The sequence below is a fragment of the Cupressus sempervirens genome, chromosome 4 (genome assembly GCF_028749045.1).
Source record: "Cupressus sempervirens isolate cs-2001-9-10 chromosome 4, ASM2874904v1, whole genome shotgun sequence".
Classification (NCBI taxonomy): Eukaryota; Viridiplantae; Streptophyta; class Pinopsida; order Cupressales; family Cupressaceae; genus Cupressus; species Cupressus sempervirens.
Genome location: NC_143121.1, coordinates 519845087 through 519870996, shown reverse-complemented (window position 1 = coordinate 519870996; position 25910 = coordinate 519845087). Strand labels below are relative to the sequence as shown.

Below are 25910 nucleotides of genomic sequence, written 5' to 3'. Positions count from 1 at the left end.
AGTGAGATTGTGCTGGTTAGTTGAGCATTGTAAATTCAACATACAAAAACCCAAGAAACTTGACAACATGAATCAAGACACTGATGCTCCCATATCATATGCATCCGCTGTTTCCATGTGTTGTAATTATGACTGATGAACTTATAATTGCTCATAATGTCTGTCAGAGATGCCATTCCTCCCAGTTTTCAATGCACAAAAAATGAGGTAAACAAAAGCGCCGATGCTGGTTGTTGAAAAATCAAAATTTCTGATCTAAAGTTGGCCAAACACGTGGCACAAAAGGCAGAAACGTTACCTCTATTTGTGTTGAAATAATCAGAGAAAAATAGCCGAAGCCACGAAGGGTACATACTAGCTGAAAGAGAGGTGAACAACCTTTAGCTCTTAGCCCAAAGCCCTAGCTGTTGGAAAAAGGATAGTTTCTGTCAAACAAAAAACTTGTAGCTTGAGCAAAATCCCCAGTGGAACAAAAATATGCCTTGATTATGCCTAGACCCACAGAGATAGGTTGTGGGTAGAAAACTAGAGGACACATGGGTAGAGAACGAGAGACAAACCGCGCATGAGCAACACAAAATGGTGCTGGGGTTTGCATGGGCAAAATATTACGGTTGTGACATAAAAAACGAGCTGCGCAGCTTGGAAAAAAGTAGAAATCAGAATGTGTGGATCAAAACATGCGGGAAAGGTGTCAGTGAAAAATCACATGTAGAGCAGAGAAAATGATATGTTACCCTCTGCAAATGGCTGCAGACATTGCAATTTTTCCTTTAAAAACTCTAGGAAAATTTAAAAAAAATGGAGGTATAATTTTGACAGAGGAAGACCACTGACAAGAAACGAATGATGCTGCTCACAGAGAACAGATGTAGATGTAGAGAAACCCTTCATGTGTGCGCAGGATAAAAGCATGACCAGAAACCCATGAGTTTGCATTGAGAAAAACCCTTGAATTTTTGTCCACGTCGAAAAGTTATTTAAAAACCCTTTTGAAAGATTTTTAAAATTTTTTTTCAAAGAAAAAATCCTAGAACTCAAACTGCTCTAATACATTAAATGATAATTGCTTGATTGAATTATTAAACAAAGTTGTACATATATAAACAATTACACTGTGGATGCTTCTTAACAAAACAATCATATACTAGAGATTGAAATAGAAACTAACTAAAAGAACAAAACAAAACTAAAAGCAATTGAAAAGAACTAAATGACCATTAAATAATAATTAAATACTCTAATAGTTAAAATCTACTTTGGAGTTGAGTCTTTTTCAATAGAAGATCTCCGATCGGAAAGTGAAGCATCAGGTGGATACACAATTTAGTCCCAAGTTTCAAAGATAAACATTATACTATACCAGGTTATGAAACCAAGGGCCACAATCATGCAGGGAAATAGAGAAACTTTGTCATCTTGTACAAGCCTACTTATTTCTTATGTTTCTTTTTCCATGAATCTTTTTACATGGATCTTTGCTACTTCATTGTGGTAATTAATATGTACAAATAAGCCGTAAGACATTTCATTTTTGTTATTGCTAGTTTTCATGTAAGTGTATTGGGTGTCAATGCAATGTCATATTACTTATCTCCTTTTGCATGTTTGGTATGAAAATTTCAAGTTTAGTTTGTAGTGTTAGCCTACAACAATATAAGGAAACTGACATTAGATTGTTTGTGCCTGCATGCTTATAGATGCAACTTGGGATGTAGAGTTTGGTTGTAATGTCTCCTATCGGGACATCACTTATTTTCTTAGTTGTCGATTCGTGTGTGTGTATATATATACTAAAAAATAAGAGAAATATACATAATTCTAAAACTAAATCATTTCATAGTATGAATCTATGATTCTCGTATAGATATATGAATCTAGTATACTTGATAATTGAATCCAATCAAAGCACTTTACTTCAAACTAGCAACAGAGAGAGAAAAATAGAGAGCAAATGAACTTGCACCATGAATAAAAGGGTCATTTCTAGGGCTTGAAGTGAAAAAAAGATTAGAAATTTTACTTGGGCCCACCGTTTTATTCTTTTGTGCCTTGTATTGCTGCGGATCCATGCCGGATCCTTGGGCTGTGGATTGGATGTTGGAAATCTAATAGCGAAAGTAAGATACTGAGGGGGGGGGGGGGGGGGGTGTGAATCAAGATCTATAAAACTTTAACACTTAAAACATGAACCATCATAAACCCTCTTTAAATAGTAACCTTATACCAAATCAAACATTCACTGCAATGTAATATCAGATTTAACAATTGATCAACACATGACACCAGATAAGGTAACACAGAAACCCTCCAAGGTGAAGTTAAAACTGCGGTGGGGATGACAACCACAAAGATCTTCACTACTGCAGCAATAGAGTGTGCCTGTTAAGGTTACAATGTTTGATCACTTTTGATGATCTACCCTGTGAGGGGTCTGCCTTGTTAAGAGCTTACAAGATTGTTAGGTCTACCTTGTGATGGAGCCCAAAATTATAGCAAATTTGGGACTCCATTTAAGAAACCTTTTTGAAGCTTGTCAGAGAAAATCAACATATCAAGTTCTGAATATATTGCTTAAGATGATAATTTAAACCACTGATAATACAAGATGATGAAGGTGATAGAGAGAAAATGCCATTGACATACAACAGAAATAATAAATTATTGGGACTGTACAGTATCTAAATTCCATATGATGTGCAGTAGTTCATAAAGGCACCCAAAGACTTGTAGAGGATTCATAAAACAAAAGGAGGCAAACAATAGACACATCAGTAATGAATCCAGTGAAGGCTTACATCAGATAGCACTGACAAGAGTGACAGAAATAGCAATAACTATTTCCATAGTGAGGGAAATAGCAATCATGAACTGCAGTAACGAGCCATGCTTACGGCATGAAGATAATGTTGTGCTCATTCAGCAGGGGGATATTGACATGAACAATCCAACTATCCTTATCCTTACGGAAAGATATTATTGCATTGAATACGCATCTGCCTCTTGTGCTAGACATCTCGAAAGATGAAAACAAAGGTTCTGTATATGTCTGAAATGGTTTATTTTGATTATAAGGTGAAGATGCAGATTGTAATCATTTGAAGATAAACTATTGGCACTTGATATAGCGACTGGAAATTGGCGGATCTCTAAACTTCTCTTGCTCCGATAACAAAGATGAGCCCAAAAAATATTGTACTTGCTCAACTAGATGACGGAGATCATCAGTGGATGTGCATAATGGTGGAAGACGTTGGAGAGACTCGCAAAGCCAAGATCTGTGTCATCCAAAGAACTGAGAACATATAAAAATCGCAAGGCGTATATTAAATCATAGATAGATGTGTTTGACGACAACATAAAGATTTGTTAAAATTTTAAAATATTTGACAGCAAAATACCATATTGCCCGATGAAATAGCTATCGGTGTTATAAATAAAATTATCATTAAAAAATATAAGTCATTAAATATAGTGAAGCGGTGGGATTAAAAGAAGAGAGATGAATAATTAAAAAATAAGGAAAGGACGTAACTCTTAGTTTGAAAGATTATATTTCTTTATCCATTATAAATAGTGGGAGCAACAAGACACATTCGGGAGAGGACAGATCGGAACACTTTATATTCTCTAAAAAGAAGCATTTTTCATATTTATATATTTTTGTAAGGAGGAATAAGGGCTAAATATGGCTTCATAATGTAAATTCCATTATTTTATTTTTAAAATAAAATAAAATCTCTTGTTAATTTTTGAATGGCATGGAGATTTGAAACTACAGGTGAATCGTCCTTCGTAATTATATTTTAGAATTCTGTATATGATTTTGATATCAGATAAGTGGACATGGTCAATTAGCATTTTAAATTTGATCATCATAGGTGTTGTGAAATATTAAATTGTTTCCGTACCTCTGTCCACTTTGTCTCCTTCTTAGCGGAGTTAAAATTCAATCTAGATTGATTTAAGAGTGCTTTATAATTGGTCTGTTGCATCTGGATCATTAAAATTGTTGGCAGTGTAAGTGCATTGAACATTATTAAGTTGTACGTGAAAGTTCACTGAAGTTGACTCTATTGCCCGGACGAACAGAGGCACTATTCTTTTTATTATTAAAGTCAAAAAATCTATATATTCCTTCTACAAGCATTAGATCCATTTTTAAAACCTTATTCAAACATTTAACCATTATCCAACATCCAGTTTTCATTTTGATCGAGTTCGAGGACTTTGCCAGTCGAAGAACTCCATAAGTTTAAGTTCGCTATAGAAAAGCCTTGAACCAGGCTGTTAGCATTTGAGGCAAAGGTTTACCCGTTTGGGTGTAGCGGAGCTTGAAGTGCAGGGGAATCGAGAAGTATTCCCGTTTGTTGGCCAAAATTGATTGAGAAGTCCTATCGGAGAAGTGGCAGGCTCTTGGATTTCCAATCTGCGGTTTTGGGAACTAGCAACTTGATTGAATGATTTTACATCACAACTAAGTGAGTACTCTGTTAGGAGATTTACAAAGGCTTGTTAAAACCACTCTGTTAAGACAAGAGATTTACCCTGAAACAACTATTAGAATGGATTAGTATCTGATCCTTTGGTTTGCACTAGAATGTAGATAACAGATCTCCTCTATCCAATGTAATATCACCTCTCTGTGATTGATCTTCAATGACTCCTCACTGCACTGCTCGGTGGCCTCTATCTTTTACCTCTCTAATTCACCTTAAACTTTGCATATAAACTTGTAATTTGCAACATCTATGAATTAGGTCTAAAACCCTCCTTAAATAGTTGTTCAATGAAGCTTCTAGATCATGATCAACGATCTAGATTCATCCCTTTTGCCACCCTGGTCATTCTAATTTTCTGATTGGTGGATTACCTTGCATAGGGATTAATGATCTGTGATTGCACGTGTAATTGTCTCCTTGATTAACTCCTCGATTTGTAAAACATGCTTCCAGCTCGACAAAAACAATTTACATAAGATTTTGTGCCATTACAAATTTATATACAAAATTTGTCTTACTCGGCACTAATAGTCTTCTGATGCTCGGTTATGCTTGTTCTTCATGTTGTCCCTTGGCTTTAACTCTGCTCGGCTTATACTGGAAATCTCTCTATGTCTTGCCCGACATTCATTGTATCTTGAATCACTTGGCATTAACTTAACTTGTCAGCAACTCTTATTTATTCTCGGAACTAACTAGCATTCGGCATGAACTAAATATGTACACTTCACCATTGTACGTGCTCGGCATATATAGTGGCTCGGTCGCAATGTTGGCTGATCAACATTGCCTAGATAATGACTAAGTGTTTTGCACTAATAGACATTACTAAGATTGCCTTTAGGGTCAACATTGGATCCTTGAGGATCGGGGCAGGATCCTTGATTTTGCCTGTGGATTGGGCTGATGTATCCACAGACGGAATCAAGGATTCTGCCCGGATCCTCAAGGATCCAAGCTCGAATCCGGATCTGGTCTGTCTAGGACAAATCCAATAACCAAGCTTTATTTGCCCTAGAATTCCCAAATAAGGTATAGACTGTCAACTTTATATCTTGAATTAGAGCCTTAACTAGGTTAGTCATCATTATGAAAGATGAATAAACGTGTAATCTCACAATGTTAAAAATAGAATTCTAATTCTAATTATAATTATAATAGATGAGAAAATATATGCGATTACACAATATTATGAGAAGAATCTTGAATACTATTATAATGGATATATTATACAAGTAGGATTCCCTTAAGATCTTCCAGTAACCCATCCACATCATGAAGTGCCCTAGGGTATCATAGAATGTGCCTCGAGCCTGTCAGTCAAGCCTACAGGCATGGAACAACACTTGCAATTCGGCCTCCCGGTTCCTTTCTGGTGACCACTACTAGAATAGACCTTATGCTACCTGCATTCATTGCATGTACCCTGTCCCCCCTATATAATGGGACAGCTTAGTGATTGTAGGTCTTAATGGAATCTTCATCATCATCATTTATGCATTCTTTAGAAGCAATAGAATAAATGCATATATTCCTACTTCTATCAACTGAAAGACAAGAGGACAAATCAGTCAAATCAGAAGTTCATGCATTACGCATCATACTAAAGACTAAAAAATGTTATGTCTGCAGTCTAGTTTATTAATTATGAAACTTAAAGTATCTGCCTTGACTGAATGCTTTATTATTCAGCTTCTTTGATCATGAAATAACCCCTGCTGGCTATAGTCTTGGACAAACACCAATTCCCTTGTTCATTTAGTAGTTTGACATTCATCCAACACTTTGCAAGTAGTCTCAATAAGACTGAAATAAACCCAATTTGGCATCTCACGTATTATGCTGAATATGTTTTTCTTTTGTAATTAAATGTTGCTTTCCCTTCCTTTGCGCTTTCTCGGAATTTTGAGTATTAAATACTAAAGTGACAATACTGAATTCTAAATATCAACTGCTACATCATGTCCCATTGCAATAATGATTACTTCTCTATTATGATATATCAAATGATTTACAAACTTGAATGCCAAACTGAGGTAAACTGATATTAAATTTGATAGCAATTAATTACTTAGAAATTACAAATTCTTGAGAACCTGGTATAAGCCGTAAATCTCCGATAATTCCCTTTCAAGGAAAACAGACTTGCAGATGAATTCGCAGCCAAGAAAATAACAGTAAGAATGTCAACTTAGTCACAAAACAGTGTTTGCAGTTTCCCAAATATGTATTCTCCTGCCAATGATGTCTCCAGCTCTGACACAGGCCTTCTAATCCCAATCGTAGCCCTCACAATTCTAATCGCATAGCTCCTAATTCAACACACCGGGCCAAAATGAAGTTGTACGCAGCCACAGCAGACCCCCGTGGGTCAATTACATCAAACACAGGCCTGGGAAATAAGACCGCTGTAACATCCAACTTTTCTTGGGTCTTAATTAACAATTAACATAGCAAAGAAATACAGTTATTACTTGGGTCTTAACTAACAATTAACATAGCAAAGAAATACAGTTATTACTTCCTTTTCATAGGATGACAGTTATATCAGTTACGTTCATGTGTATGAGATTAATAGTTACAATCAGTTAAACGAAAATTTCATTACTAACAATTGAAAACACCATCAATGAATTTATTGTGGAAATTAAAATCTACATACCATGGAATTCGAAACCGAAATCAATCTAGGGATGCTTCTGCAAAAACCCAGGTTAGTCCACAAATACCACTTAGGATCGAATGCCGATTACCATTCAATACCACTATATCAAAATCAATTGACGATTACCATCAAATACCACTATATCAATTAGGGCATCGATTACCATTGGATCATTTAGGGCATCACATACCATTGTGTCAATTAGGACATCTATTATCATTGGATCATTTAGGGCATCACATACCACTGTATCAATTAGGGCATCAATTACCATCGGATCATTTAGGACACCGCATACCACTGTGTCAATTAGGGCATCTATTATCATTGGATCACTTAGGGCATCACATACCACTATGTCAATTAGGGCATCAGATACCACTGTATCATTTGGGCCATCAAATACCACTGTATCATTTGGGGCATCAGATACCACTGTATCATTTGGGACGTTAGATACCTTTGTTTCTTTCTTTTTCTTCCTATTGCTAATTGTGGTAATAACATAAGATTAGAAGATATGCTCATAATCATTATTATAAATGAAAGACTGAAATAACAATCCTATAGATATATTCCATATTCAGTTGGAAGGTCAACCAATCTAAATGGTTACCAATTACATTGATGAGAAAGGTTGCTTTCGTCAAAGAAAATAACCGAATTCAACTATGTAAATTAATCCATAATATCTTCTACTTGTATAAATATCCTAAAAGTAAAAATACCTGTGACCAATAAATGAATGCTCAACTTATCTTTATCTGATGCATGTCTTGACATCTCGTGGAGAGGGGGGAAACATTGTCAAGGGCTTAACCTGCCAACCATAGACCTTAAGCTTATATCCACACTTTCTTTAACTAGAAAGACCCTCCCTACTTGGAATAGACATGGAACACCTTGTCAGCCACTAAGTATTTTGGTACTTAATCACACCACTCAATTTGACAACAGAGAATGAATTGGACATGCATGAGCTTTTAAATGATTCCTTTTAAAAATAATATATATTGTTATGTCACATTTGATTCTGTTTCATGTTGTTGCAAATTTCTCTCTCTCAACTCTTCACCTCTTCCTTGGCCATACAGTTGGGTGAGTCCTAGGTGTTTAAATCTTAGAGTAAACCAACTCTTTCTGCTGAACCTCAGCTGGTGTAAGAGTATTACATTTTTTAGCATAGCATATCACAATCTTTATGACTTGAGAAATGATCTTAATGGCTTGCAAGAAATATAACTCGATTCTGAAAAACAAAGATGTATGAACATATTATGCACATTTGGTCTAAACTTGACAACATAGAGAGATTGGACTATCGAATATCCATTCAATTGGAATTCAGAAGTAATGTACGGAATTTTCATGACACATTCCTTCTTGTTGCAAATATGAAAATAGTTTAAGAAAAACATACAACAATTTGATTATGAAAGTCTGACCACATAACCTAGTCTAAGGATGGAAAACGTGAGCCTTGGCTTGGTTTCAAATAGCCGGTTCCTTGGACGCGAGCCTTGGCTTGATGTTTAACAGCCGGTTCCCTCATGGAAGCAATCCGTATGCAATATTCAGAATATATCTGATTTCTGGCCTTCAGCAAGAGTAGAACAAGAAGTAACAGTGCAGGTAAAAAATATGCAGAGCTAAATCGTGAAGACAATATATCCTTTCCTGCCTTCTCTTAGCTTCCAAATATATGTAAAGGCATTTGATAATCTCCCAGGCTTCGAAGAAGCCGTAACTTTTAAAGAAATAATTTGCCTTCTTGAACACTAATATAATATGCCAAGTCTATATTTCAGTTTCTAGAAAAGAATTGAATAAATATGGAAAAGATCTTAAAGGTTATAAATCAAGGATAATTTATAATATATTTATCTACTTGCACGTAGATGTATTTATAAGATGGCATCATACTATATATTTTATCCAAGGTCGTATCTTTTTATTATGTATATCTAAATACATGCTTTATTTGGAATATTATTTTATCTTCTTGTACACGTATTTAAATGTACGTAATATATAGAATCTTGTATAGAAATAATACTATAGTGTCACCTTTATTTCTATATCTATGTGCACGTACATAAATGTGTTACACTGAAATGATGAAAATGTCAATCATAAGCTGTTTAAAGGTATGTACTTTAATTAAGTTAAATCATTAATGTTTTTAGTATTTATTTAATAGCTCATGTGTGTCTAATGTGTGTATCCTGTTATGTAGTTCCTAGGTCCTTAATCATAGTAATTCACGATTCATACCCATTTTCCTAGTGATGGTGATGCTCCCGTGCCCAATTCTTTTCTGACAATGCTTCCACCCCTTTGACATGCTCCCTACAAGAAAATTCTCCACGGTTAAATCATATTACCATAACAAGTTATTAATAATAAATAATCATAACTTTCAATTCCATGAATTCGTGATAAATAATCAACTAGCATGTTATCTTCATATGGAATTATAACGACTAAACATCTTACCATTTCGTAAGATTATAACAAATTTAACTGTCAACTGACTTCATGTGAACCTCAACGGCTATATGAACATTTTAAATTGGGTCAAAAATTGGGATGTAACAACCATGGCCCTAAGGAATGACGCAGGTCTTCCAGATGAATTCTGTAGCCTCTAAAATGGGATGCAGGCACCAATTTTGATAGCAGATCTCCTTGTAGTGAGTGCCAGCCTCAATCAAATTACAGCTCCAAAATATGAGTGATCGCTGCCATAGGAATGAAATGGCAGCCCTCCAATTTAGATTAGACTCCCAGACCATGAAACACAGGTATCAAAATGTAATTTGATTCAACCTCTTCCTTCAAATTTGCTCACCAGCTTCCAGTCATAATGATATACACAACAAAACTTCTCAGTAACAATGACCATAGTAGAGAAGCTTGATCAAATTGCTATACCTCAGCAACAAATGATTTCTTCCAAAGCAACATGAATATAGAAACGAAAGACCCAATGACTCCAACTCTAACTCTTATACTTCAGCAAGGGCATAGAAATCACCAACCTCAGAAATTCTCACAAAGGCAACAAAAGAAAATAGACAATCAGATGCTTCTTCCTTCACAATGAGCTTATATTTATAATCTTTAAATGACACCTAGTTCCCAAACGTAACTCCACTTAAGAAGTTTCATCAACACAACATCATTTTGTAACATTAAATATAATAAAGTGCCATATAATAATGTAAATTTTTAATAATAAATAAATAAAATGAGCTCATACAATAAATAGCCCATTTAATGCAGGTGATGACCAACTTCCAACGTCCCCATATCAACTGCCAAATATGGCAACTGCTCGAATTAGACTTAATAAAAATAGTAAATCCACAATTGTGACCCTCAAATCCCACTGTCAGCGTATGAAGGTCAATATGATGAACTGACCAATAAACTACAGGAGCCTTCCAAAAATGGGGACATTATTGCTGATAGAAATTCACTCAATAAACGTTGGTGCTTTCTCTTGTGCTTGTACGTGAAATAACATTGTGTTTGTACATGAATTGTGAGGCATCCATGATGTGGATGAGCCTGTGTTTAGTATGATAGTCAATGGTCCTATACGTAGTCATGATGATGGAGTTTTTATATAGGGATAGGTGGATGTGTCAGTGCTAGCAGAGGATAGCAACATTGAGCCTCAGGAGATTGAGGATTCTAGAGTTAACGCTGCAAATAGTGTGGAGGCAATTGAGGTAGTGGTTATCATTGGTTGCTTAGACTCTCTTGGGGAGAGGGTTGTTATTGGAGACTGGTTGATATAGCCTCAAATCTTTCCATGATGCCCTACAATGGTGGGAACCTTTATAATAAAGATAAAATTGGGGCAAATACCTAAACCACATTTAAAATTAGGCATATAATGGATAATTGCTTAAACCGCATTACTATTAGGCTAACTATTTACAGATACTAACTTTGACCAAACATAGCTACAATGGATTATGAACGTCACAAGACAACTATTTTACAACCCCATTTAAGTCATAATACATATGCCTTAGTATATAACACATCATTTGTAATGTCCCCATTTTTTGTGAGCATCAGAGTTCGAGGGATTAGCCTATTTCTTGACCCTCGTAGGTTAATTAGTTGGATAGGGGGTCTTGGTCAAGCTAGAGGTTGTTTTTCCACTCAATGATTAGGGATGTTCATGATTGTTTTTCCTTTGAGCTAGTTGGCACAATTACTATTTATACTAAGTGTCTTTTTTTGTGGAAGTTAGGGTTTCTATCTTTAGCAGGGCGCTTGAACAACTTTGTGGCAGTGTTGAGATTTAGTATAGTCAACAAGAGTAGTTATTCAAAGACTTACTATTTATATGTAGTCATTGTTAAGGAGTTGCTATATTTGGCAAGGGCACCAAGACTCATGGTGTGTGCAGTGATGAGCTCTCTCCTCAGTTGACTCTATTTGAGAGACTTACTATCTATAGTAAGTCAATTATGCTCGTGTTGCTATTTTTGGCTGTGCACCTAGACTTGGTATTAGTAGAATTCGTCAATTGGCTTAGTTTCATGGACTACTATTTATAGTTAGTGGATGTTAAAGAGAGACCCTTAATATTTTTAGCAAGGCAATTGGATGCACAATAGATACAATGATTAACTCCCAGGTTTAGACTTAAACAAGAAATAATGATTATTTTTTGTGTTGAGTTATTTTAGTTATTAATTAAGTAATACTTTATTAATAAATAAATGATGAAGTGCTATTATAAAGTTATATTTTCAATTTATGTGAATGGGGCCGTTTAATGACTTAAAAAGTCATTTAATAAATTGCATTGCAATAATATAATATAACTTTATGATTTAAGTGCATTTCATATAAAAGAGAGATATAAGTGTTCGATAAAGTGTACTTTATATTGTGCACCAAAAGGAGGGGTATAACTGAATATTATAATTGAATTGCAACAAAAGAAAATGGTATCAAAAGCTAAGTAATTTTGAACTTACGAGTACTGAGAAGTGTATTTGTGAAGATATGAATTGATTTCTCTTGGAGAATTATAAAAAGCTAAGAGAACTGTTGTGTCTTTAGTTGAACTCTGCAAGGATTAGGCAAAGACAAATCTTACTATAATGTTAAAAATGGATATATTGATAGAAGAAACTAAATGTTGATTAACTTCCTTGTGGCAATCGAGAGTGGTATGATATTCTTCAATTTGTGGATGCATTTGATAGAGTGAAATCAATCGACTTAATTATCTTTATTCAATGAGTTAGCAATTGAGGTTGGTGCACAATGTGCAATTCATCACTAATAATGTTGCTAAGACAAACCTATGATGGAGAGGTTCCTCACATTGTTTTGCAGCCCATGGACAACACATTGCCTTGACTCAACTTCATGAGATATTGACAAACTTCCTTGGGTTAATTTTCTGTCAAGATAGGGAGTTCCAACACACTTTATATATGTTCACACAAGGATGGTCAACATGATGAGATCCTTTATTGAGGGAAAGGATCTATTTGACCTAATATGAGTAGATCTACAACTCATTTTCTTGCATTGCAGAATATAGGTTCTTAAAAGATGAACCTAAAAATGTTTGTTTCATTGGAGTGGGTTGAGTCTACCTTTGCCAATCATATATGGATGGTATTGCAGTTGCATGCCTTGTTTTTGGTGACACATTTTGGATGGATGCATATAAGATTGTGCTAAATTCAGAGCTCTTGATTAGAGTGCTAATATTGGTCAATGGGGAGAAATCCCTGATAAGCCATTTTTAATTTTTATGAGGCCATGGATAGAGCAAAGGTGGCAGTGAGGTCCACAATTTGAATGATGAAAAAAGTTACATGTTAATATGGAAGATTATTGATGCTAGACGGAATTGGTAAATGTATTTTTATTGCCATGTTATATTCTCTAGTTATATTGCATCTTTTAAGTTTGATGCAAAGTCAACATAAGGCCTATTAAAGAAAATCCTTTGCAACATACTTTTCTAAACTTTTAGAATCAAGGAGTAGCTATTGTAGAGTTGCTAGTTCACCAATAGGGGAAGGGACTCTTTTCTAAAATTTGTAAAGAAACCCAAGGAAGACATAAAACAAGGTACTGATTTTAAATTAATAATTTGCATAAATATTGTAGTTATATCCTTTTAATTTATTGTGAATTTGAAATACATTATGAATTTATTTCTTTTGCCACTAATCCAATCTCAGGGTAATAATAGACATGCATCAGCAAAGAAATCATATCACTATTATGGATGAGCTGACCATGCAATTCTTTTGCTTGCAAGCATTCTTGCAGTGTGTTTGAATAAATGTACCCCAAGAAACACAAATGGTTGGAACAACGATAAATGGATGATTTGGTCTTTGTTGATGTGATGTTCCATTACTGAAATAAAGTTTTATGAGTGAAAATATAAAAAACATATATAAAGTATAATAATAATATTCAAGAAAATCAAACTAATACATATACTCAAAGGAAACAGTGATGATCAATTGGTACATTATTTCCCAAATCAGATTAATAATTGGCACCATCATAAGTTGACCTTCATTCTTGTTTCTAGAAGAGAGAAGTTGTCTCAAAATTGCAAACCTTGCGAATTCTCAATGCATTAGTTAGTATCAGAGTTGTGCAGTGGAAATTACTCACATTGAAAGATCTGTATAAAAATTAACATTGCTTGAGGACAGGCAATTTTGAGGAAGGGTGGCTGTGCTTTTCCCTTTCTGATTTTAAAAATAATAAATTAAAATATTAAAAACATATATAAATATATAATAATAATTAATAAAATCAAATTATTACATATACTGAAAAGAAAAATGATGATCAATTGATACATTTTTTCTGTGTTGCCAGCTGTACATTTCCACGAGGGAACCCCTGTAGTGGGGGAGACAATCTTCGACACATGAATCTGTTTTTCTGATTCTCCTATATCTTATTAGGCTGGATAAGTTTCTTCTAACCACCGTATATCTTCATTTGAGAAAATATCACAGGCCTTATTTGGACCACTTCAGTATATCACCAGCAATATTAATATGAAGGGTGCCAATATGATGAAGGCATTTCAAAGAAATTCAAAATTCAATAATTAAACAGAAATTGTTATCCAATGTTTGAAGTGGCAGCAATCAACAATGTCTGAATCAGCAATATGGGACAATTTTTAGGAAGAAAAGTTAATAACCACCATCAGCAGCTCACAATCAAACAATCGATAATTTAGAGGCATCAGTAATTACTCACTAAAGAAGTGATTAGAATAGATGATTAATCTTTAGCATTCTAATTCAGAGATTAGTTGAAGAGTCATGTCTTCTAGCGGAAGTTTGTTATATATGGAAGATCTGAATGAAGGGATCAGGCATTGAAGGATCATTAATTATAAATATAATTGGTACTGATCAAAAGTAAGGATCAATAAAGAATTGGATCATGGATTGAGATGATTCAAAGGATTAAAAAATAATTATTTATTTCTAATAGAAGAATCAGGAATTATTATTTTATTCATCAAGGGAATGAATTGGAAATGAGAGATTATAAATGGTTGTAAGTAGTCATCAGAAGATGAGAATTATTATTTATAATCTGTGAACCAATGAACCATATTATAATGCTGGCAAGCACAATGTGACAGCAAGCATGCTGTAATTGAGATACAAATCAATCCTGATCTAAAGAATATGATACCAGAATTCTATTATGGATGAGAACTTTCATACGGTCTAAAATAGTGAAATCAGAATTATATATCAGTTTTGTTATATATATTCGTAATGCTTATACTAATATATACTTAGCTAATTCTTTAGTCATTCATTAATACTGTTAAGAGCATGGTTGAAAATCTCGGACACGGTAACTACTCGCCAAGGCCCAAAAAAAGCTCAGTAAAAACTTAGAGACAACTTGACAACTTAAAAAATTGCATAAATTTAACTAGAAATATTTTTTTCTTTTCTTTGCAAGATTCGATGAAATGCATCTAAAGAGTCAATAAATGAGTTAACAAAAGAAACAAGTTGGATCTAGATAAATTTAAATGCAAATGGGGTACAAAAGAGCATCTTCATGTCGAATGTTGGTAGCTTGATAGTCTGAAGCAAAATTGACATAGAAAATCATTTTTGTAAAACTATATGTAAATAAAAAATTAAAACAGTTTATGTCCTCTTCCTAGTTCTGGTAAAAATTAGAGAGGTAGGGGGTCTAGTCTTGGGAGTCCACTGTGGTTGTGTCTCCTCACTTGACATGACTAGTTCTGGCTCACCTCCATCTGTGAAAAAATGGTGTTAAATCTTGTTCATTAGACTTCACAACAATTTAGTGTACTTAGGGAATGCCATTATTGAGTTTCTACAAACCTAGATGCAACAAAAAGGCTCAGATACCGATTCGTGGGCGTCAGGGGTGGCTTCCGCATCCGAGGCGGACGGATGCCAGATGCGCCCGGATGCATTGCGGGTGCTGGCCGGAAGCCAGCCGCAGGCAACTGGATGCATGGGGAAGCTGATACTCAGCTTCCACGTGCATCCGGCTGCTTGCGGCTAGCTTCTGGCTAGCACCCGCGGCGCATTCGGGTGCATCCGCGGGCCCAACACCGGCTAAGCCCAAAAAACAATAAAAAACTATTTTTTTTCACTTAAACTTGCATCAAGACATGTGATGGAAAACATTTTTAAAGTGTTTTTTCATTATGAAACCCTAAAATGACCCTAGAAGTCAATATAGAAGCATTCACAAGAGTCATTTTAGAACTTTGTTTGCACCTACAGCCATTCCTTCATTGTGAAGCTAAGTTCAGCATTTTCGAAGAGGGAGAGATAGTTTTCTTAAAGAAGTTTAAACCATTCAAGGTAAGTGATCAATCCTTTTCTTGAGTATTTAGATGATTTTTTTGAGTTTTTGATTTTTTTTTCAAGTTCTTGAAGATTTTTTTTAAGTTTCTTTTCAATTTTTTTTTTTGAAAGATATGTAGAAGCAACTTTGGGTATCTATTTTAGTAGTTTTTCTCACTTCTTTCCACTTGTATGCATGATCATTGATGTTCATAGTTGTTAGGAACTAATTAAAATTTATTTATTTTCTTATAAAATAGGTTGCAAAAAACTAGGCAAGAATGGATACTAGTGGTAGTGCTAGTCAAAGTTCAGTGGGGGGCCAAGGAGGGGAAGAGACTTATAATTTCAAAATTGATGTAGGTTCTCCTTTGTGGAGACATACAACACGGATATCACAGGTTTCAGGAGGTGGCTCATACTATTGGAAGTGCAATTATTGTCAAAGTAACAAAGGAAAACCTTTCAATAGCTCATATTCCCAAGTGAAGCTTTATTTTATGGGCCTTGCTGGCAAAGGATTTGGAATGTGCAAAGGCAAAAATGGTACTGGGATGACTAGTGCGGAAATACTTTCATTTGTAAGAGAACAAGAAGCTGCTGATGCATTGATCGATAGATCAAAAACAAGCTACTATCAAGGTCCTTCCTTAAAGAGCAAGCTACAGACACCCACTGAACCAATTGCATCTTCCCAACACCCATTCTTGCAAGTACTTGTGCCAGGAGAGGATGAGGAAGAAGTGGGAATTTCAACTAGCAAAAGAGGCCCATTGCACACCGCATTAAAAATGGAGGCAAGAGACCGCGCTGATGAAGCTATTGCACGTTGCCTCTATGCGAATGGGCTTCCTTTCAACTTGGTGAGATTGCCATATTGGAAGGAAATGGTGGCAGCAATCAAAGAATCACCAGCTGACTACACAAGCCCGGGCTATGAAAAGGTGCGTACAACTCTATTGCAACAAGAGAAGGCACATATAGAGAAAGACCTTCAACCAATCAAAAAATCTTGGAAAACTTCGGGTCTAACTATTGTGTCAGATGGTTGGAAGGATACAAGAAACTGGCCATTGATTAATATGATTGTAGTTTCTCCCAAAGGGGCAATGTTTTTGAGGGCTATTGATTGTGAGAGGCAAGTGAAGGATTCCAAATTCATTTCTAGAATTCTCATCGAGGCCATTGAGATGGTGGTAGTGAGAATGTGGTACAGGTGGTCACAGACAATGCCAAAATTTGCAGGGGTGCGGGTGCTTTGGTTGAGAGTCGGTATGAGCATTTTTTTGGACCCTATGCACTGTTCACTTCCTTAACTCGATCATGCAAAGGGTTGGCACTGAAGTAGATTGGGTGAAGAAAATATATGAAGAGGGGGAGGACATATAAATGTTTGTGACCAACCACCACATGTCACAATCCATTTTTAGAACATACTCCAAATTGGAGTTGCTGAAGGTAAATTAATTTTTTTAAATTACTAAGTTTCATGGTTTTGTAATTTAGTTAAAAATTAAAATGAATAATTATATTGTCAATTGACATATTGTTAACTTGCTTAGGTTGCTGAGACATGTTTTGCATCTCATACAATTGTTATGAGACAACTCCTCAAGGTAAAAGATGCACTGTGCCAAATGGTCATCGGTAATCAATGGGGTGTATGGAAGATCTCAAATTCAAAAAGAGCACAAAGGATCAGGGATTTGATCTTGAGTGAGAGTTGGTGGGCTTGTGTAGCATATGTATTGGATTTCATCGAGCCCATCGTGACTATGCTCCGTTTTGCTGATACAGATACGCCTTGCTTGGGGGATGTGTATGATGGCATGGACACCATGGTTGAGAAGGTAAAATATTCTATACAAGCACACAAGAGTGACCCCACACAATGTGAAGCCTTATGCACCCAAGTGCAAGCAATTATCCACCATCGATGGAATAAGATGACTACCCCATTGCACCTCCTTGCATATGCCTTATCTCCTAGGTACTACAGTGAGGAGGTAGTTGGTATGTCGGGTAGAGTTGCACCATTTGCGGATGAGGATGTTGCTGAGGGGTGCCACAAAGCTCTTACAAGACTCTTCCCATTGGAAGAAATGCATGAAAAAGTGAGGGAAGAATTTGGGTTGTTTGCTTCGGGGTTAAGGCATTCTCCATTTGCACTAAAGGACCAAAATAGAATGGGAGCTATCACATGGTGGTACATGTATGGTCAACCTTTCAAGCATCTTCAACCTCTTGCAATCAAGGTCCTATCACAAGTAAATTTTTTATTTTGTTTTGTAAATTTGTTTTAAACGTTTATGTTTATAATTGCATTTTAGAATTTAGTGTTTCACACATTCTTTAAAATTAATTTGCTTTTCATTTGTGTGTTTTGTGACAACTATATAGGTTGCTAGTTCTTCTGCTACTGAAAGGAATTGGAGTACATACTCCTTTATCCATTCAGTGAAGTGCAACCAGTTGGGGTCCAAGAAAGTTGAGGACTTGGTCTTTGTCCACACCAACTTGTGTCTTTTGTCACGTAAGAATGATCATTACAAGGAAGGGGCAACGAAGCTTTGGGATGAAGCCCCTGAGTGTGCAAATTTAGATGCAACACTTCATGATCTTATTACAGTTGGAGACAGTGACAATGATAGTGTGGCACGTGGTGCATCTAGCATAAGTGGAACCATGCTTGGTTCAAATAATCTTTCAGCAGTTGGAGATGATGATGAGAATGTGGATTTTCTTACGAATCCCTATGATTTAGAGCCAGACTTTGATTGATTGAATCTTTAGACTTCAATCATTAACTATGTTTTTATTTTGTTGGAATCTTGAATATGACCTATTTGAACTTATTGTTTAAAATTAAGACTAAACGCTAATGTTGGACAAGCACATATTGATATTGATATATCATATGAATTTTGAAATATCTTGAATTTTGATAAAGGGTTAAGTATCATAGATTCATAGTCATATTATCAAATGATTTGTTTTTGTATATTTCTTGCATTTCTTTGCATATATATATATATATATATGTTTCCTCACGCATCTGCATCCAAAAAAAATAAAAATCCCTGCATCCCGTATCCGCTTCGGAATCTGCATCCGAATCGGTAACTTAGCAAAAAGGAGATAAATTGTGTTTGTGTTACACCATTTGTTAGGGATAGAGGGATGGGGGGACGTCAAGGACAGGGGGAACTCAATAAAGTTACAAAAACATCAACTTGATTCGACACTATTTCCCCATCAATTCCTTCTTTTGTTTTTAAATTTGTAAGTGGGGATCTAGGGTGCACTTCTTGTCTGGTAGTGTTTAAGGTGATGATCATTTATTAAAATGGATCATAGTCACCGAGGAGCCATCATTTCATGAAGAGTTTGTGGCCATCTTAAATGAACCATTTTATGGCTGCAACCAAACTCAGAGGGAGGAAAACAAGGATGCAATGGCATTGATTTTCTATAGAATTAAAATTGTAATGGTTATTTGATTGAGAATTTGATAATAGTTGAGGGTTTGATGATCATAGACGACACTGAACTGTCTTTATTTATATCTGTGTTTGTTTCTCTTCTAAACATCATGCATTGCATTGAATAACAATAAGAGTATTGTTTCTGTATTTATTATAAATATTTTGAGCATCTTTTAGCTGTTTCTTCTCATTTTAAACCTAAGTAATTTAATTTTATATTCACTATCAGTTTAACTTGATAATGCCATTTAAATGGAACGCTACTATTGTTTTGATAAGGTTGAATCCAAAATAGATGACTAATTCTATTATGACATTAACATCTGGAGTATCTGGATCTTTTGGAACACCTTTACCTCTATTCTGCTCTTGACAGTTCATTTTCTGCACCTTTCTGCACATGTTCGCCCAGCTACAATGAGTTGTTACAAGCATCTAGTACAGGGGACTGTCTTTATGAGTACATATTAGTGACTGATAAGCTGACTGCACTGACTCATCCATTTTGGACAATTTAAGATATATTTTAGAAACATGGTTTCTCTAGGAAAGTTCGCTGCAATACAGCTTGAAAGTAACATATGGTAGGTGCAGTTATCCATCAAATCTTTTAATAATGGAATTTGTAGGCATCCTTTTTATATGCATATACCATTCATTCTGTGCTTGTAATGCCTGTCTTGTTCCCTAAGATGTGTAGTAACAACAAAATTAGAAGAGTGAACATCACATAAAATTCCTGCATTTTCTATATAAAGAGTTTTTCTAGAGAAAATATAATCATGTGCCATGTTTTAACTTTCCATAATTTGTTTCCTTGCGATTGATTGCTTTGGAGATTTGGACTGAGAAAATCAGATCTTCATAACCTGCTGTTTTGATCTTTGTATAATCTTACTTGGTAGTAGTACATACTACCATAGAATGCATGCTGGCATTTTGTTTTTCTAGAAGTAGCCACATTGACTTCAATGTTTAGAATGTTTGCTTTTTCTATTGATTCAAATTCAAAGGGTGCTTTTTAACTATTCATGTTTTTGTAATCCTCTTTTAGAAGCCTAGTAACAAACCTCACAAATCATCTGAAAGCTTCCGGATTTGATTGTGTTTTACATTTTTGCATCAATGTTCGGATCATCCTCTATGATCCATCATCAGGATGAAGAAGTGCAAGCAGAGAAAATGAATAAATGGCAGATCAGGAGAATAAAAAGATGTAGATGGTGAGAGAGAGGTGATCACAGACACTAAATCCAAGACGAGAGGTTGACCAGAAAAGAAAGAGTGGAAATAAAAGAGAAAAGAAGCAGCAAGAGAAAAAAAATACAAGAACCAAAGAAGCAAAAATTAACACCTAGAAGACCACCCAAATAAAACAAAGACCTAAATTATCAACCAAAAAATAAAACACAAGAAAAATTGATAAGAAAAAACAAGGAAATAAAAAAACTCAGACAAGAAGAAAAAGTAAACATAAAGAAACAATTAATAAATCAAAAAATAATATAATAAAGCAAAACAAAAAATACAACAAAGTCAGAAAAAATAAACCTACCAAATGAAAAAATGTCAAACTAAGAAAAAGAAGAAAGGGGCCAATAAAGTAAACAACCCACAAGGATAATGATTAATATAAAAAACTACAAGTAAATTATAAAATAAAAATATACAATGTAAATAAAAATCAATAAAAACATACATATATATTATATATCATATTTGTATACACAAGAAAAAATAAACATACCAAAACTAAAATAACGATGATCTGACAAAGAGAAACAAGGGGGACAGCATAAAAATGTAAATCTAAAATTAAAAATTACAAGAAAATTATATACACACACACACACACACACATATGTTATATGTGTGTATACTTACATATATATAAACATACGTAAGCACACATATGTACAGTGTATGCGAAAATGTGTGTGTGTGTGTATATATATATATATATATGTATGTATATGTATCTGTATATGTATATCAATGGCCGTATACAAGAATTTATGTATACTCCACCCGCCCACGTTGCAGCAAGACAAACAAGTAAAGGACACAATTAAGAAGCTCATTTATTTTTAAAAAGGACCCACCTCTTTAATCTTGACCAAGAATCTGTCATAACTCTAATTTCTGCTCTCTTCTTGCTTACCTTCCTAAACACATGGATACTGGAAATTTCGCTTAAGAACTTTGCAGTAATCTTTTCCACTTACTTCCAAACTCGCATTTGTTAGAGTTCTTTCATGTGTATGATTACGTAATACTGGAAAGTGGAATAAATGATGTTTTTCTGACTATTGAATGCTTTTTAATATTTTATAGAAGGGAAAGCTATTGCATTATTATTTGCTAATAAATATTTGTCCTCTTCATATTTTGCAGAAAACTGAATTCCTCTATTTTGACTCCAGAGAACACAGAGTTGCTTCGGCATTTAGTCTCTACTCTACTAACGACCCTGAAGAATATTGAGGTATGTTTTGGTTGTACCCAGTACTTATTTGACCTTTTGGAAAGAATATGCATCTACAATATATATACAAGTTTGAAACCAATTATTGTAAAAGGGGAAGCCAAATTGAAAAAGTTTTCCGATGGACTTGAGTGCATATTTAAGAAAGGCTAAAATTTATAACCTTAAAGCATGCCATTGATTATGTTATGTTAGAAATTGTTAAAAGTTCAATATCTTAGCTCATCTATCCTTGCTTCCTATGAAGATTAGATTGGATCCTGACGTTAAGATAAAACAGAAACCTACAATTCGAGTTGCCCTTGTCAGATAATGTGTTTCTCCATTATCCATTTTGCATTCTTCTATTGAGGACATTGCACAATAAAATTGTAAAAAATAATGACATTTCATTGCTCCAATGTTTAAAAACTTGGATGCCACAAGATTTATTCTCTCCAGCATTTCATTTTAATAAACTTGATAGGCTGGTATCAGTTCTCTGATAAATAAGAGGCTTTTGGAAGAATCTTTGTATTATTTACTAATATTGTTATGTGGCGTTATGTGGTGTGCTCAGAGCATCAGTGGAGATATATCTGGTGTCACAGGGGATGCAGCTACGAGACATAACTTGAAGCAACTAATTGATTCTCTCAGCAGATTGATTCTTGATTAGAGTTGATACATTATTTCTTCAGAGGATTTGACTGGCTTTTTTTAACTGATTGGGTTGCATTTCTTGTGGAGTGACCAAAGCAAGAAAACATTGAGATTCGACATTGTATTCATGGAGAAATAATTAGCATGAACATATTGGAATGCATTCAACCACAATCTTGCGTCTATCCAGGATGTCCAATAATGTCTCCCTATTAATTTACTCTATGGGGTTTCGGGGTATTTTTTTTATAGCAGGATAATGGTTTTGCAAGATAAAGAACAACTTATGGTAAGTTAAAATGATAGTGTAGAATATAGAAATTGTTAAAATGTAAGCTATTTTACATGAAATTGCATTATTGAAATAATTTTCCACGCTGCTTACTTTTAAGAAGGATATTCCGGTACAAGCCTTTTTCTCGAATAACAGTATACATGTTTTCTCTTCGAATGATATCTTGTAAGACACAAGCCCAATTAAAACCAATATTCACTTGGAAAGATTAACATTGCTCGATCTCAGTCTGTTGTATCCGGTAATCCCAAAATTCATCAGAAGCGTTATATGTTGTAATTTTGTATTCATTTTGTTGAATATTCTTGCATTATAAACTTGAGATTGAAATACAGAGTCTCATGTAAATCATGACTTTCTTTGGTCATAGCTAACTTGTCTGCAAAGGCGTTTCAGTCAACTTCACTCAAGTCCATATTTATAACACAAGAGTGCACCATACCATTCACATCACTTTTGCCTTAGATATTGTAGCAATCATAAAGCCTTTTTACTTTTATCATTTATATTTCTTGGATCTTTTTTGTTCTTAGTGGCCTAGTCTCCTTGACATGAACTAGAGGATGATAAGGGACAATAGGACATATTTTGGGCAGGACAAATTGGGAGGCCATATTTTAGGACTACAATACAAAAATATCTATATATGATCTTTTACTTGCTAGCTTAGATGCACATACAGCAAGATTGAGCTTCAGACATTTATAGCATACTTCCAATCAAAGATTCAATTTTCAACGATCATTGATTTGAGTATATTAATAATAAAAATATGATAGTCTAGCACATCACAAATGGCTCCGATGCTTAAAAAATGACAATGTCCGACAATAAAGATAACAATATGATTATAGATAAAAACCCAATAATACACCAGCATCATGTTGATGATATTTATTGGGTGAAATTTTCGGTCGTGGAAATGGAAGAAACTTAAAACCTTTAGCAAGACTATGGGAAGGCCATCGGTCAAAAAGTTAATCTAGCCAAAAGTAGGTTTTTTATGTTAGCACTCCCCTGGCAAGGCATGCTGAACTTTCAAATACTGTAAGATGTTAAAAACATGAGCTATCTTCAATCTATTCGGTATGCCCGTTAGAGATTTCAAAGAAAACTGTCACTTCCTCGTCAAAGTGCTCTTGAAATCAGTAATTTGGGAGAGGGTCACCCACAATGCCATTAAGAGGCATGGTTGTCCATCTCAGCATATATATCATTTCTCGTACGTAAGGGAGAAATTACGTTGGGATTTGGCTCCCAATTGACAGGTATACCAGAGGCAATTAATAATTAATGAGGCATGGGGTTCACATCGTAGGCCATCCATCATGGCAGTGAGAAATAAAATAATGGATCTTAGTAACTTTCATATGGGGAGGCATCACCTCAAAGAGGGGATTTTCAAGCTTTGTATTATTTGGGAAAGAACTACCAACAATGAAATGCGTGACTGGGAGGGATTTACGCACCTTGATTACGAGTTTCCATGTTTACTCTGACCGGAAGGAGGATGATATGCTGAGAATTGGGCTTTATTCCAACGACCTAATTTATTGAGACATTCCAAAGCATTTACACAAATTCTAATTTTCAATAAATGTGGAAATTATTGCATCCCATGGGATGACTGGAAGGCTACTGGCAACATAACTGCTTTGTGGTTTGTACATTGGTAAGATAATTGCCATTGTAAGTTCCCTTTCTATCGCGTTATATTCGTTTTTGTTTCGCACAGGATACATGAGGGTTGCGAGGGATAGATAGCTTGATAGACGAAACTATTGTTCTTTCGAGATGTCTTAGAGCCCTATTTGAGAGAGCTATAGCCTGAAAATTTTGAAGCTCTTTTCAACAAATCCGTTTGTGGGCATCCTACAATCATGACAGTTTTGCGATTATAGTGGTATTAGGAATTATACACGGAGTTCCCTTGCCTCATATACGATTCTACATTTTTTGTATGTGTTTCTTAGGGCCGGCCCCTTACAATTGCTATATTCCCAAAGCTCACATTTTGGCCCAGGCAGGAATAATGCATGCTAAAGATTGTGGAATTGAGCTTTACAATAATTGGCAACATTTCTTGGAGTTTCTGGAGTGTGATCGTACCTGTAAATAGCTGAAAATGCACACTTCAATAAATCATTAATTATATGATTAGTCACATTATATGATCTAAATAAAGCATAAAAATCATAACAAAGCGATCTATTGCCTTCTAATGGAAATGGGGACAGAGTAATCTCGAGACAAAATGTATGGAAGACAAAACAAAGACACTTTTTTTTTTTTCCATATTCATGAAAACACAGTGATTTTTTTCTTTTTTTTTTTGTTGTTTTCGACTACAAACTATGCAGAGCGTGAAGATCAAATGCGGAATTTTTTGGAAAAGTCCACGATGTTTTCGATTTTTTGAAAATTGGTCAATTGTACAGTTTGTAGGGAAGATAGCTGCATCCATTGAAATGAATATAGGTGCTCTCAGTTTTTAAAGCTATTTAATAACTTGACTACATTGAGATGGAGGATTTGAATGAATGCAAGATTTAAGTTTTGTTTTCATATTTTTTAATGCAAATAAATATGAAATTAATCTAAATGAGATAATAGAAATGATGTAAGCTAAGCTACAAAGGAAACATGCTTGTTAACTAGACATGATATGTAAATTCTAGAATGATAACAATAAACCACGATCATAGTTTTGATGCACAACATCGCTAGAGCAAATTCAAAATTATAACTTTACTCTTCAATTGCACATGAGAAATAAGGATATGAGCCGTGGTTTTATAGAAAATTCTAGTAGAATCAATGATTGAGGTTAATTGAGATGATTGATCTAGATTAATTCAAAATTGAGGTGAAGTTGAGTTGGAAGCACACACTTTGAGTTGATCATATGCTTTAAAAGATAAAACTCGAGTTAACAAGTCACTTTCGGAGTCCTTTTA

General features: G+C 34.8%; 1 protein-coding gene across 1 annotated transcript in view; it reads left to right on the top strand.

Moving 5' to 3' along the window:
* Positions 1 to 23052, top strand: part of ABCI15 (trigalactosyldiacylglycerol2) — an 86864-nt gene extending 63812 nt beyond the window's left edge. Inside the window, exons 4-5 of the mRNA XM_089825758.1 lie at positions 21926 to 22016; positions 22576 to 23052. Coding sequence (XP_089681884.1) covers positions 21926 to 22016; positions 22576 to 22674 — 190 coding nt within the window. The 3' untranslated portion in view covers positions 22675 to 23052. The remainder of the gene's footprint in view (positions 1 to 21925; positions 22017 to 22575) is intronic.
* Positions 23053 to 25910: the final 2858 nt, after the last annotated feature.